General features: G+C 49.1%; 1 protein-coding gene across 1 annotated transcript; it reads left to right on the top strand.

The window, feature by feature from the left end:
- Positions 1–531: 531 nt before the first annotated feature.
- On the top strand, positions 532–4,863 carry LOC135917452 (DNA-binding protein inhibitor ID-2-like). The gene is made up of 2 exons (XM_065451014.2): positions 532–1,127; positions 3,253–4,863. The coding sequence occupies exons 1-2, from the start codon at positions 762–764 to the stop codon at positions 3,334–3,336; spliced, it is 450 nt and encodes a 149-aa protein (XP_065307086.1). The 5' UTR covers positions 532–761; the 3' UTR covers positions 3,337–4,863.
- Positions 4,864–12,071: the final 7,208 nt, after the last annotated feature.

Raw genomic sequence — 12,071 nt, forward strand, 5'->3', positions numbered from 1 at the left:
GAAGGGCGCAGCGTTGAGACCCCTCTGGGCGAAGAGCTCCGCGATGAGCCAACAAGCCACACGGCGCGAGGTCGCACGGCGCCGTTTAGCAAAAGGGAGCCGCGCCGCCAGCACAGGTGCAACGGAGGTGATGGGGGAGCCGAGTCAGCCGGGGCTCCGGGTAGAAGGCACGCGCTTTCACCGCCCGGGACAGCTGGCTCGCGCGCACCGGCGAGGAGGAGAAACGTCCCGTGTGGGAAACAGGGGAGAGGGAGAGCGGCCGAAAGGAAAGCAAAAATAGACGCGCACGGGGGATGCGCGGCGACGACGCAGCTGCGAGCCGACGCGAGCGGGACGCGCGACCGACTGGCGATCGTGTGCGCGTGCGTCGTTCTACCCGGGGCCAGTCGGTGGCGCCCTCTCGCCTCAGAGAGCGCAACTAGCGAGGCCGTCTCCTTTGGTTTCGGATTGGTTGCCGCCCTTTGCTCGACGCTCCTCCCACGGCTTCGACCATTGGGCGTGCGGCCTCGTGCTGGTATAAAACGAGAGTTCCCTCGCTCGCAAGTCATTTCCCTGCCCACTTCGTGCGCTTGCAAGCGGTGGTGTTTCGATCGCAAGTGAACTTTCGTGTACGTCGAGAGCTTCGAAACTACGTGGCGATCGCTGTTGATCGTGTGGTGCGCAAGCGACGCAATCTCCAAAGGGTGTTAACACCTCACCCTCCCCGCCTCGTGGATTACCGGTTCATCGCTACCAAAGTGCCGCCACCGCACGAGGATTAAATGACGATGAAGGCGCAGAACGAGCAACAGCAAGCGATCAGCCGGTGCCTCGCCAAGGTGGCCGAAGGCCGTGTCGGTCGCAATGGCCGCAAGGAGCGAGACCTGAACCACGAAGAAATGCAGTCGCTGCTGGCCAAGCTGAAGGAACTTGTGCCCAACATGCCCCGCAACAAGAAGGTCTCCAAGCTCGAGATCATCCAGAACGTGATCGACTACATCCTCGACCTGCAGATAGCCCTCGAGACGCACCCCGCCAACCGCTCGTCGTCACATCCGGCGGGCTCTAGCACGAGTCCGGCGCGGCAACCCTTGGGAGTCCTACCCCCCTCCGCGAACGCCGTGGCCAACACTTGCTCGGCACAGGAGGTATGTGTTGGTGTCATTCTCCTGCGTACGTTCTAGCACTGTGAATAGTAGGAGGAAGGGTCTTTGAATTTCCATCTTAGCCGTGACGACCGCGGCGGATGGAGTAAGCTAACTACAATAAAGTAGGCAGTTTTTTTTTTTTGTATCGTGCACCTACGGCGTCGGCTGACGTTCACGGCATTGTGCATTGCATGTTGCAAACTTGCGTGCGTACAATTCGATCTAATATGCGGCTGTCTTTCGTTCGAGGCCTGCCGACGTTCGTAAACTTCCTCATGATGACGACATCGGACGAACGTCACGCTCGGAGCTGCTACATTCTTGAGCCACTTACGCGTGCGAAACATCGTCGCCGTAGGGCCTGCAGGTGTCTCCTGCACTATCTACGTCGCTACGGGGCACGGCGGCGGCAGCGTTTTCGGAATGCGTGTGGTAGCGTTTTTCCACAGACATCACGTGCCGTCTCGCGCCGCTGCCTGCGGTTGAAGCGCAGTCACGCAATCTCGTCCCATAATTGGTTTCGCCGCTGGTCGCTGTATGGCTTGGAATGAATGGCTACTGCGCTCCTCGGCCATTTCACGAACTGCCGCTACCATAATCCTGTTTTAGTTCCTACGTTTGGCGACTAGGCCTTGTTGAAAAGCGATAAGGACCTGCGACCAGCTTTGAGATACGAGTCGTGCCGACTTCTCTGGCCGCGCGCATGTTCACGTCGGCGCTTGTCGGCCGGTGGAGACAAGCCTCCTGCCAGATTACAGTTAACTGTCCATGCTTTGCACCTGCAGTGTAGAGGCCTGAGAAGGACTCTGCACCCTCCGTTCTTTGCCGACGCGGTGTCTGCGGCGTTGTTTTCTTCCTCAGCGATGGTCCGCTGCTGACGTGGCCGTCTGGCTCCGCGATCATGGCTCGCTCAGCGGCCGGTTTCCCCAGCCGGATCTAGCGTTGCAGTCTCGCGCTTGCTTGCTTGCTAGCTGTTACCGCGATAGCGATCGCAGCACGGCGCGAGCGTTCAACCCTCGCCGGAAAGGCCAGGAGGGGCGCACCTCGGATCTGCTCGTACGCTTTTCTGCAATTGTTTGCCTCTCTGGCCCTGTGACGTGCAATGTCTCTACGTCGAGCTGCAGGTGCATGTTCCCTTGGGCGAATGGTCCCTGAGGAAAGAAGTAAGAAAGAAAGACTTCGCCGAAGCGAGGAGGTGTTTGACTTCCTTGACGGCAGCGCCGTAGAACTGGTTTTCTGTGCGGCCTCCCGGACGACGGCGTTCGCAGGGGCCGCTGCCTGGATGGCGATGTGGGTCAGGCCACCGTAGTGTTGTAACGCTAACGTCCCCGCCGCGTCCGAAGGACCCCGCATTCTTACCTTCCTCTGCTGGCTGCCTGCTTGTCTCTAGCGCGCCTTTCCACGGCTCGCTGACGCATCCCTTAGCGCTGGAAGACGCACGTGCTGGCTTTTGCGAGCCGTGTGTGTCTTGGCAAGGTTCTTGGTGGGCGATGTTGTTCGGGGAGCGACCAATACATATTCATCGGATAGGCGCCTGCCGTGGCATACTTTCTGTCCTTGCGAGCGGGCTTTCGATCTCGAGCGCATTCCTGTTTAAGCTCTTCCGTTCCAAGTTCCGCGGCGAAGGTCCTCTTTTGAGGAATATTTATTCGTGTTCTGCTGACAGGCTCAGAAATTATGCCGGATGTAAGCTACGGTACGTTGAAGGGCGTGGTGCTGACGACGCCGTGGTAAACATACATAAGTACCACACCAGCAAGCATCGCGTCTACTTCGTTCTTGAGTCGACGGGGAAATCTGTCGAAAGTATGTGGTGGTCTTGTGGGGCAACCATAATTAGCATTATTACAACTATTAAACTGTAATGGAGCATTGTAGCCCACATTGTTACTATGTGGATACCTTGACAATAAACCCTTCAGGGCACTCCTCTGCGTTAAGAGTCGGCGAAACATAGTAGTGTCGCTTGAAAGGTACTGAAGTAACGTTAATATAGTGGCTCTTCATGAAGCGCATTGGTTTCAGACTGCATTGCCTGCTATGGAGTGCACTTTTGTGTAATACTGCGTGCATTGCATGCTTATCAAGTGTGACTCCGCTTATGCTTCCTTCCTTCTTTGTGCAGGCGACTCACACAGACAAGATCCCAAGTCACCTTGCCGACATAATGTCTACGGTGGTACCGCCTTCGCGCCCGGTCTCGTGCTAGGACTTGTGAGACATCTGGACGAGTGGGGACTGTCTCGTGCATTGTCGTGTTTCGTTTATGTACATCCCTGACGCTGTTCACCTCGAAAGAAGCGCCCCTCCCCATGCCCGGGTCCCACGCTAGTCGTTCGTTTCCACGAGCAATCCCGGGAAAAGACGACGTGACGGCGCCTTCACCTCTGAACACCGCACGGCCGTTCAGGTTCCAGCAAATATGCGTCCCATCCCACGTCGCATCAAGAAACCATCGTGTACAGAACCTGCGATGACGCATCTGGCAAAGCGCGGAACCGTCTCGGACAAGAACGCCGAGCTGCGGATCCTGCCGCAGACTGGTGCACCATTCCGCGGTTTATACAGCAGAGAGTCACGTTTAGCAAAGACCACGCTGTTGCCCCAGCTGCTTTCAGAATCCGCGCTCTGGCCTATCGTATTTCGCGTAACAGCATCACCAGGCGTGTCGGCTACCCTCCGGCAAGCTTAAGAGAAGCGCCCAAAAAAAGGCCTTCTGGCCTTTTGTAGGCTGTTTCAGACACATGCCACCAGCTTTTCGTCTTGCCAACGTCTTGCCGGAAGTTGACCTTTTATAGCGTGAGCTCTATGGACCAGCGCAGTATTACAATTAGAACTGTGTTTATCTTGCCCATGTATGACGTCACAAGCGCGTGAAGTACGGAGACGGATGTCGCCCCTACCAAATGTAGAAAGCCAGAATGCAGCAATTTCTTGCTCATTTGCTGATCATGTGCAATCAAATGTATTTTTTTTTCTTCTGTGCGTGTGTGCCGGAGTGAGTAGTGTGCGAGGTGTGTGTGTAGTGGTTTATACCTACTTCTGCGGCATCTTATTTGAATAGCATTTTCTGGGGATCTCCGGTTTTTTTATTTATAACATATTTTTCCCTCCCACATCTTAACAGTACAAACACAGATTCAAATACACAGATAAACATTGCGCGAGGAAGGCGATTGGCATTAGATATTCTCTATAAGCACACATTATACAGCTAGTCTGGTGGCGTTTGAGATATGCTCAATGACCCTGCAACTTGCGTTCTAATTTTACTGGTGGTTGACGCTGCATGTTCGCTCCTATGCCTTCACATTGGTATTATTTGTTGTAGAATGGTCTGTAGGTGCAGTAATTGCACCGTTCCTCGATAAATAACATGTCTGTGATGTGTTATCTTGATCTGAACAAACCTACTTAAATCTACGTTTCATTGAAGAAAATTGCTAAAAAATTGTGAACCATTTTAGGAATATGCATGCTTCATAGAAGACTGCCGTCCTAGCGAGATTTGTGTGTACCGGTGGGTCTACTTAACATAATAGTGCCAGTTGTCTACCTTTCGTCACATTATACAGACATTATTGTTTTACACACTTCTTTCCTACCAATTGTAATTATATTATTTGTACAGAGAGCCTCCTACAAGACGAGAGAAGCCTATACTTTTGCGTTGTTGTGATAAAACCGTCTTCAAGAAGCAATGTCTTCGATAATAAAAAAAAGGTATTGAAGTTCACTTTCCCGTGCAAATGTTGTCATTTTTTCTCCTTTTCCCATATTCTCTCACGACGTGAATTCCATGTCGGAGAAAAGAAAAAAAAACATTTTTTTGGTTATAGACATTTAAACAGCGAAGAATTTCGCCCAGAGTCTTCAATTTCATTCTCTAGGCTCCCACAGAGTCTCGCAATATTGTTCCGAAAACGTGTCAAATTTCTTGAGCACCTACAGTTGCATGCAAAAACAGCCTCCGTACTCGTACAAAGAAGGTTTAGTTCAGTGCTTAAGTGCACCCGCAGAGCAGCTCGGGTATTACCGCCTGAAATCGTTACGACCATGACCTAGCGAAACTGCTCACTTGATCAAGTAGAAAGCATCCCAGTTCGCTCTTCTAGCTTACTTTGAAGGCAAACAAATCAGGTTCACGAATGTTGCGTTGTTGAGCTGTACAAGGCCTTGCCGAACCCTGCCTCGTCCAAGAAACCTCGCAACCGGCTGCTGCCATTTTAAACAAGGCGCCCCCCAGTTTGAGCATCGAACTTCATTTACCAACAGCACAACGCGATTGTTGATGCACCTTCGCTAGTTTTGGCCGGCGTAGGAACAAATAGTGTAAAGAAACAAAATGGGCCAGAAGCTTCGACAAGAAACAGGTTCAATGGAAATTTGTGTCATCATTTCTAAATTTTACTTTTGCCAAAATAGTCTAGTTGTAGGAAGTATAACCTATAAAATTATTGCTTTGCGTTCTTTTAAAGTTTACAAATGATAAGCGGTCTTCCAATCATGGCAGGGTCACGTTTGGATGTTAAAGAATGAAATAGACTTTTATCTCTCCAGAATAGTCGGTGCCTTATAAACGCAGCCAGCTCAGAAAATCTGCGGCTTGGTCGTGAGAAATCGCGCTTGTCCAGCGGACTACATTTGCTGCGGCGTGGGTGGCGGAGCGATAACCCGCTTCGCTGTCAGATAAGCGCCCCGTCTTCTTCGCGAGCGACCGTCTCACGTTATCTGCCTCGAAATCACGCGCCGACGAGCTCTTGGCAGCTGCATGCGGGGAGCGGCCGGCGCGTTTCTCCTGCAGGCCGAGAGTGGCAGTAAAGACAATGGCCTCCGCTGTTGTATGCGTACCGCAAGCGTTTATCCTTTACTTCTATCCTCCTCCCAGAAGCCACGCTCGATTAGATTGCTGGATGCCCGCCAAGCAACGATAGCATTGTCTTCAGGCAGGACATGTTGCCTTTTTTTCTCGAGCGACAGGGGCGGCTGCGATTGTTTGGCCTGCCGAGATTGTCTCGTTCTTAAAAAAGAGAAAAAAGGCGAAGCCTCTTTGTGCAGGCTTTACAACTTTCTCTACAGCTCTCTTTTCCATCATGCAGTTTGTTTAGGGGACAGGTCACGTGCTGGTTGTGCGTCGCACGGACGCGGCAATGCCTGTCGCTCTCCAACGTGCCGAACCGACATTCTCATATTGAGGTCCAAGGCGCGCATTCCTCTATCGGATTTTCCTTTACTGCGTGAAACCACTTGTAAAGGCTAGTCCTGAAACTCCTATTGAGAACTCGATCATGGGGCATAACCTGCCAAAGTAGCACTGAAGCTATATGCCTGGGAGAAGCGCCTTGGCGTAATATTGTTCATATAAATTTTGAGTACCTGTGGTTCGTTAACGTGCACGTAAATCTACGTACACGAAGAGAGTACTTGCTATTTGGTCCCACGTATGCGGGCGTCGTGGAAGGGAATCGAGTCCGCAAAGTCGCCTTCAGCAACAGAATACAATAGCCACGGAGTGCACCGCGGTGGGCAATTGCAAAAAAGGATTCGTGACCTCGTTTGATCCCTCTGCGCCGGACATCACCCTTCAAGCCTTACCTTCACCAATACAGCAACGTCTTGAGAAGGCTTGTGCCGCCGCTTTCAAACGTGACCGCATGAATTTCATGCTCAAAAGACTCCGCGAAAATCTGGCACCCAAACTGTTCAACCAGCGCGGTAAAACCACGATGCCTTCTATGTGCACGGAACGTTTTGTCACTTTGCTCGGGCAGCGTCACGAAAACTTATCGTGCTTTGACGTTTTCTGTAATACTGGGCTATGTTCTTCAGTGATCAGTAATGGTTGAACAAGGGAATCTCTCGCGATGTCTACAGGCTTCGCAATCGTATCATTGCTGCTAATTAATCACCTGAGGTATCCAATTTTCGTGACCATTTGTTTTGGTTGCAATTCTTAGGAGCTGAACACGTAAGTGCTTCTGTTATCTGATTTTCAGTGCATTAGTAGGTCAAGATATAATATAGGTTCTGTGCGCCCCTATTCATTTATATGATAGTTCTACATCAAAGAACGCTCTGCGAAATCATTCTTTTTTCTATTTCATTCATCTTTCCCCAAGTACTGTAACTGCCAAATATTGGCACTATATGGGGTCAATCGAGACGACTCGTCGCAATACGGCCAACTTGCGATGGTAATTAACAGTCACTATAAAAATCCACGGGGACACATTTGAAGACACGCAACTGATCAGAGACAAATTTGTCTACGTGTTGCCGCTCCCTTCATGACTTCAGATGTTAACAAAAAGATAGATAATGTGTTTAAATGAGGACTGTAGGCCTACTTGGAGAAGTGAGCAAGGGTAAAATAAACTAAACACAGCTCACTCTGAAAGCTTGACAAGCGAAGCTCCATTCTAAGTTAAGGATCTCTTTGACGTTAGTAAGTGGTTGACTTCTGTTCTCAAACGAAGTTGTTTTCTTCGGCTGCTACATTTATTGGAACGTATTGAGTCCTTTGAATTTCCATACTAGCTGATGAACTTTTAGAGTTACCTCCTTTAGGAAGAAGCTTCACCAAGGGGGCTCCTATTTTAATACATGGGTGCAGAGGAATTGTTTTTCTCGGCAGCCACTTCACCGAATTTGACGACGTTTGTCGGATTTGAATGAAACAAAGAGATAGAGTGACTGTAGAGAGCATAATGTTATTTATGCCGTCAATTTTTGAGTAAATATATTTGAAAATTCCAAACTTTTAAAAAGCAACTACATCGACGAAGCTCTGATGTTTGAAACTCTGTAGCTCAGCAAGGAAAAAATCTATCATGATTCTGTAAAAATGCTTATAATAATACGCATAAGTGGACCAAATTGTTCTTTGTGCATCCCTCTGAATAATACCGGTAATCTAAGAGTACGACTTTAGTAAAGAACGTAAGCATTGTAACAAATCCGCACAAGCTGTAAATTTAAATGTAAGACTTTCCCGCTTGAGATGTTTATACATATGTAGGGCACGGTAGTGCGATAACTGTTTTTAGTGCAGAGCTACAAATTTGTAAAATTCAGGCTTTCATTATTTTTTCACCAGGAAATTTTTGGGAGATATTGTAAAACATTTCTGGCCCTGAATCAGAGCACTGCTTGTTAGACATTGTAGCCCACATTGTTAATATGTGGACAGCTTCAAAATAAACCCTTCAGGGCACTTCTTTGCGTTAAGAGTCGGCGAAATATAGTAGTGTCGCTTGAAAGGTACTGAAGTAACATATAGTTTCTCTTGATGAAGCGCATTGGTTTCAGACTGCATTGCCTGCAATGGAGTGCACTTTTGCGTAATACTGCGTGCATTACATGCTTATCAAGTGTGACTCCGCTTATGCTTCCTTCCTTCTTTTTGCAGGCGACTCACACAGACAAGATCCCAAGTCACATTGCCGACATAATGTCTACGGTGGTACCGCCATCGCGCCCGGTCTCGTGCTAGGACTTGTGAGACATCTGGACGAGTGATTCTCGCTTTCAAATGCAACCAATTCCATTCGTAGTGGTTGAAAGGCGGGGGGAGTGGGGTATATTATACAGGGCGATTCTACAAAAACATATTTACGAAAGCATATTTACAAAAACAAAGTAATATTTAAAAGAAGATGCTGTCTTGAAATAAAAGGGTGGTTCGTTCGTAGACATGCCAAAAGTGGCGCCGACCACGAGTGACGGGTGATTCTGAGTAATTGGTCGATAACTGAGAAAACCGATTTAATTCACTTTTAAACCTTTACCTTATGTGACCGAGAAGCGGGGTCCAGCGGGCTGTGACAGCGAGAACCTCGGAGCCGGAGTGCGCTGGCTGCCAGCTGCTGGTCGACGTAGCAAAAAAACGTCGCCTCGGGGGGCGAGGCTTTGCGCTCGCTGCAGCTTCCCACTTTCGGTATCGCGCCCTCTGATAGCCGAAATTCTTCGTGCTACACAGTTCCGCGCGTAATCGCTTTTTACCAGTTCAAACAGCTGACACGGCTTGTATGTAGGATAGCTTTAACTTCTCAAATACGATGAGCCCGCTGAAGCGAAAATGTCAAAAAATTATTTATTAGATGTTTTGTTAATCAGACACTAATTACACCGTATCACCCGTCAGCCCGTGGTCGCCATCACTGACGCTATGTCTCTGAAGGAACCGTCCTTTTATTTCAAAACGGCTATTTTAAACATCACTTAAAGTCTTCGTAGGAACACCCCGGATTTCAGGGTTTCACATTTCTTTGAATAGCGGGCATGGGAGTGACCCTTGGCCTAAAGCTTTCTCTCAAGCATTGATAACATGACACTCGTGGAGCTAAAAGTGGTGAGCACAGACACTGGAGTTCTTTCCAGGGAGAAATTGAATCTTTCGCGAGAAAGGCGAGGCACCGACAGTGATATCAAGGTTTGGCGTTGCTCGTGAAATGCTCGTGACAGTGTCCTAACTGCCCACCCGTGTCAGTGTATATACACCAGGTGCTTTTTTGTTTTTGACACTACAGGTTTTCATAACAACGGTATGACCGTGAGACACTTGTCGTCTTCGGTGACGAGCTCATTGGTGAGGCGGGAAATACTGCTTAGCTTACTCTGAAAAGACAAATTACCAAAAATTTTCGGATGCGAACATTGACTATAGTGCAAAGAAAACGGGTCGAAAGACGAAGAACACGAGGAAACACAGGCGATCCCTGTTCATATAGTGCTCGTCTGCGTTTGCTTGTGTTCCTCGTCTTTCGACCTGTTTTTGTCGCACTGGTCAAAGTTTGCTTCATGATCATGCACGAACTAACTCGCACCAGAGTCCTGCTAAAACGAAAATTAGTTAAGATCTTTATTGTCAACAAGAGGGCAGTTGGGCAGTTCTTTGAATGGAAAACATGTAAGGTGTCACACATTATGGCATGCCCCCCCGCCCCCCCGCCTTTATTTTTTTTTTTTTGAGAATTCCAACAAATGACACGTCATTTGAGATATTCATCATCGAAACTAAAGACCAAATCCAGCTAGGTAATAGAGAAACCGAGCATGCTGGCAGCTCAGAAAAGGCGGCCGATTTGTTACGTCTGGCGGAAACACCCCGTGCCGAAGGGAATAACTTTATTTTAATGAAGGCGCGTCGCGGCAGAACTTTGTCGGGGAAAACGGCCAGTAATCTGCAGTACACACGCGGGCCGTTTATCCTTCGGGCGGGATCTGTGGTGCTTATATGATTCTTTCTTACCTGAAGCGTAAGGTATGGCCAAGAAACTCTTTTCCACTGTGTGCGTGCAGGAGAATTTGGCGGCCCCTGGAAGATTGCACTACTCACTGAAGGAAAAGGTGAAAATGCATGGTCATGGTGGGAAGATCGTGGCGCGCGCGCCGAGGAAGTGCAGTTCTAGGTAGTCGTGTGGCTGTGCTGGCCTCGTACTCAATATCAAAAGTTTGGAGGACGCTTAAGCTTCGGCTTCTAGCGTGGAACGCGATAACATTCGAGGATCCCTGGCTGCTTCTCACGATTCCCGGCAACTGCAGCTTATATAACCTTAATGTTTACTGGGAAATGATGGCGGCGAACGCTATGCACGAAGGCGAGATTTCTGGTAGAAACGCAGCATCTTGCGTGCGCCGCGGATGCACGTAGGCGAGCGCCATCTGATGGTGTTGCGAGGAACCGGTCACGCCGCTCTATGAATGCTATATGAGTGCGGTTTGTGTTTGAGTTTCCGCCTAACAGAATTATGTTTTTTTCATATATTCAAATTACACTTCGACGCTGTCATGTCTGTAGGTTGTGTGTAAGTCGTACTTACGATTTTTCTGAGTCACCTTACTTCGAGAAATTCAATCAGTTTAGTAACTTCTTTGCGCTACACGGAGGGCCTGTGTGGTTGGGTATGCGTGGTTCGGAATAACTTATCGCTCATAAGACGTTCGACCTTGGATGTGGGGCCCTTAACGCTTTCGCGTAAAAATTTTCATCCATCTAAGCCTTTCCGATGCCTCCGGTACCAAACGGAGCCAGCTTTGAGGAAGTGCGTGTAGATAAATTAAATCGTGACATGTGCAGCGATTGGAGACACGGGTTACGAGACGAGTATAACCACGCTGCAAAACTAGAATTGCTGTAAATGAACTTTCCAAGCCTATAATACCGCCAGAAATCGGGCCTATGACTTCGGGCTCAGCACCAGAAAGGCATGGACTGCTCGATTAACTAGCAGTGCAAAACTAATGCCGCGATGCAGGTCAATGATAAACGAGAAATACGCCGCATGTGCAAGTCTTTTTTTACCACTCATACCATACTTGATATGCAGGGGCTGCTCTGGGGCTTCTCCCACTGCCCAGTCCGAGCTATGCATAACAAAAAATATTCACTCAGCCACCCAGTCGCTCGTTCGGTCCGTCCACCAGTCGGTCAGTCAGTCAGTCAGTCGGTCAGTCAGTCAGTCGGTCGGTCAGTCAGTCGGTCGGTCGGTCGGTCGGTCGGTCGGTCAGACAGTCCGTCAAATTAATGAGTGAACGAAGCAATTTATTGTCAGTCAGCCAGTTAGTCAATTTAATGAATTTAACCTCTTCATTTGTTGAGATGACGTTCTCTGGCAAACTCCTCGTGCTCCATGCACAAAAAATACAATGGGTTTCCGTGTGCACGTTATTTTCCTCAGGGTGCCCTTGAGCAGAAGCGCTCTTTCGTTAGCATTTTCCTCAATGAAGGACTGGCACGAGCCTTTTGTGTCCAGTTGATTTGTTTTCTTCTACTTTTCCAGGCAGCGGTCGGCATTGTAATTACCGTAGAGACTTCATTCCTCGAGAGTGCCACATACATACGCACGAACACACAGAGGCGCGGACACGCGCACACACAAGCAGGCGCAAGCAGGGTGCAGGACGGGTGGCGTCATGTCCTTGCCCCCATTCTTTTATAAGGCA

This window comes from Dermacentor albipictus, chromosome 6 (genome assembly GCF_038994185.2).
Source record: "Dermacentor albipictus isolate Rhodes 1998 colony chromosome 6, USDA_Dalb.pri_finalv2, whole genome shotgun sequence".
Taxonomy (NCBI): domain Eukaryota; kingdom Metazoa; phylum Arthropoda; class Arachnida; order Ixodida; family Ixodidae; genus Dermacentor; species Dermacentor albipictus.